This window comes from Rhinopithecus bieti, unplaced genomic scaffold, assembly GCF_001698545.2.
Source record: "Rhinopithecus bieti isolate Rb0 unplaced genomic scaffold, ASM169854v2 scaffold_1853, whole genome shotgun sequence".
NCBI lineage: Eukaryota > Metazoa > Chordata > Mammalia > Primates > Cercopithecidae > Rhinopithecus > Rhinopithecus bieti.
This window is the reverse complement of record NW_016804151.1, coordinates 5,832,563-5,835,620: the sequence shown is the minus strand read 5'-3', so window position 1 is coordinate 5,835,620 and position 3,058 is coordinate 5,832,563. Positions and strand designations below refer to the sequence as shown.

The 3,058-nt window shown below is 51.1% G+C and overlaps 1 protein-coding gene across 1 annotated transcript in view; it reads right to left on the bottom strand.

Moving 5' to 3' along the window:
- Window positions 1-3,058, bottom strand: part of ACER1 (alkaline ceramidase 1) — a 22,599-nt gene that overhangs the window by 5,748 nt on the left and 13,793 nt on the right. Inside the window, exons 2-3 of the mRNA XM_017866880.1 lie at window positions 989-1,103; window positions 753-894 (exon numbers count right to left, since the gene is read on the bottom strand). Coding sequence (XP_017722369.1) covers window positions 753-894; window positions 989-1,103 — 257 coding nt within the window. The remainder of the gene's footprint in view (window positions 1-752; window positions 895-988; window positions 1,104-3,058) is intronic.

The window sequence follows — 3,058 nt, the reverse complement described above, 5'->3', positions numbered from 1 at the left end:
AGGGAGGAGGAGGGGGAGAAGAAGAAGAAGAGGAAGAAGAAGAGGAAGAAGAAGAAGAAGAAGGAGGAGGAGGAGGAGGAGGAGGCAGCAGAAGGAGGAGGAAGGAAGAAGAAAAGAAGAAGGAGAAGAAGAAGAAGAAGGAGGAGGAGGAGAAGGAGGGGAGGGGAGGAGGAGGAGGGAGGGGAGGAAGAAGAAAAAAAGGAGAAGAGGAGGAGGAAGGAGGAGGAGAAGGAGGGGATGGGAGGAGGAGAAGAAGGAGGACAAGAAGGAGGGGGAGGGGGAGGAGGAGGAGAAGAAGAAGAAGAGGAGGAGGATGAGGATTTCACAGAGGTCAAGTGTGGGTGTGGGGATCAATTAGATCAAGAGAGGGACCCAGGGGGTCGAAGAAGATCAGAGGAAAGATGCCAGGGGTCCAGGTGAGAGGCTCAGAGAGCAGTCCCTTGGGGCCAGGTAAGTGTAGACATGAGGTCCTAGAACTCCTGTTGGATGCAACAGAGTCTGAAGAAAGTTCCAGGTTGTACAGGTAGGATCAGGGGAGGGATTCCAAAAAACCAAGTAAGCTCAGGGGTGGGGTCTCCAAAAGCCCACGTGAGTCAGGCAGGGTCAGGAGAGAACCCAAAGTGGTCAGGAGAGGAATTCCAAGGGCCCCAAAAGGGGTCAAGGGTGGGGACCCAGGGGACTCAGGTGAGCTCAAGTAGAGTCAACTGAAGACTCAGACCCCACCCAGTCCAGATGGCCAGCCCCTGACCCACCTGTTGCCCTCCAGGAAGGAGGGGAAGTAGCAGCGGGGCATCCATATGCTATAGCCACTGCCCAGGAGCCACAGGATGGCGATCTCGTCCAGCAGCTGGCCCAGGAAGCTGAGCGTCATGTGGAAGTACATGGAGAACAGACCTGCAGCGGCAAAGGCAGGCGGTCAGTGAGGTCTGCCACCTCCTGCACCCCCACTGCCTCCCGACTATCACAGACCTGAACCACACCTCCCTACCTATGATCATGAAGAGGACCCAGAAAACGTAGATGTAGCGGGAGCGCTTCTGGGCATAGGGGTACATCAGGAGTATCATCAGTGGCCCGAAGATGAGGAAGGGGATATTGGTGAACTGGAGCAGAGACAGTCATAGGGAGGAGCTTGTCAGATAGAGGAGGCGGAGGAGGCTGCCCTCTGTCCAGACCCTCAGTCACCAGCCAGTCGGTTACCTGCTGCATTTCAGGCAATTCATCAACCCAGGAGTTGTCAATCACTCACCTGTCAACCTTTCAGCTGGCCTTTTTTTTTTTTTTTTTTTTTTTTAGATAGAGTCTTGCTCTGTTACTCAGGCTGGAATGCAGTGGTGCCATCTCGGCTCACTGCAACCTCCACCTCCCAGGTTCAAGCGATTCTCCTGTCTCAGACTCCTGAGTAGCTGGGATTACAGGAGGCACACGCCATCACGCCTGGCTAATTTTTTATATTTTTGGTAGAAACAGGGTTTCACCATGTTGGCCAGGCTGCTCTTGAACTCCTGACCTCAGATGATCCACCTGCCTTGGCCTTTGCAAAGCATTGGGATTACAGGTGTGAGCCACTGCACCTGGCCACTTTTCAGCTGATCTTGACCATCAGCTGGTCGTCCACAGATCAATTTCTCAATCCGTTATCAGTTCATTCATTCATTCAATGAGTGTGGCAAAAACTATCCACTAAACTTCCATATATATTCTCCTTCTTCTCTTTTACTTTTTCTATTTATTTATTTTACAGGCAGGGTCTTGCTCTCTGCTGCCAGGCTGGAGTGCAGTGGTGCGATCACAGCTCATTGCAGCCTCAATCAGCTGAGCTCAGAGGATCCTCCTGCCTCAGCCTCCAGAGTAGCTGGGACTACAGATGCCCGCCACCCCACCTGGCTAATTTTCTTTTATTTTTTGTAGAGAAGGGGTCTCACTATGTCACCCAGGCTGGTTGCAAGCTCCCAGCCTCAAGCGATCCTCCTACCACAGCCTGAAGTGTTGAGATTACAGGTATGAACCACTGCACCCAGCCCCTTTTCCTGTAGAAATAGTATCTCCCAAGTTTAAGCTGGGCACACGGCTTACCCAATGAAAGACTACATTTCCCAGCCTTCACTGCAGCTCACTGTGGCCTTGTGACCTGCTCTGGCCAATGAGGTAAGAATATAAATGATATCTACTACTTCCAGGTCAGTCCTTTCAAAAACCACTTAAGGAGGCCGGGCGCGGTGGCTCAAGTCTGTAATCCCAGCACTTTGGGAGGCTGAGACGGGTGGATCATGAGGTCAGGAGATCGAGACCATCCTGGCTAACACCGTGCCCATCTCTACTAAAAAATACAAAAAAAACTAGCTGGGCGTGGTGGCGGGCGCCTGTAGTCCCAGCTACTCTGGAGGCTGAGGCAGGAGAATGGCATGAAGCCGGGAGGCGGAGCTTGCAGTGAGTCGAGATCCGGCCACTGCACTCCAGTCTGGGAGACAGAGCGAGACTGTCTCAAAAAAAAAAAAAAAAAAAAAAAAAACCACTTAAGGAAAGCTTACCCCCTTTCCTCTTCCTGTGGACTGAAATGTGGACATGGGAGTCATGAGTTGACCTTGCCCTTACAGACAAGGAAAGATGATGCAGTACCCTTTTGACAAACAGCATGAAGCAGAAATGATACTGTGTGACTTCTGAGGTTAGGTCATAAAAGGAACTGTGGCTTCCACCTTTCTCCATCTCATAGGACGAGACGTCAGGACCCTAGGCCACCATGCAAGAAGACTGGCTACCCTTGAAGCCACCATGCTAGAGAAACCATGTGTAGAGACCACACTGAGATGGAGGGAGATGCCAGAGGAGGGCCAGTGGTTCAGTTCTTCCCCATACAGTCATCAGACACATGAGTGAATGAAACTTCAGGTGATGGCTGGATGTGGTGGCTCATGCCTGTAATCCCAGCACTTTGGGAGGTTGAGGCAGGTAGATCACCTGAGGTCAGGAGTTCGAGGCCAGCCCAAACAACACAGTGAAATGCTACAAAACAGTATGTGAATATATATATATATATATATATATATATATATAT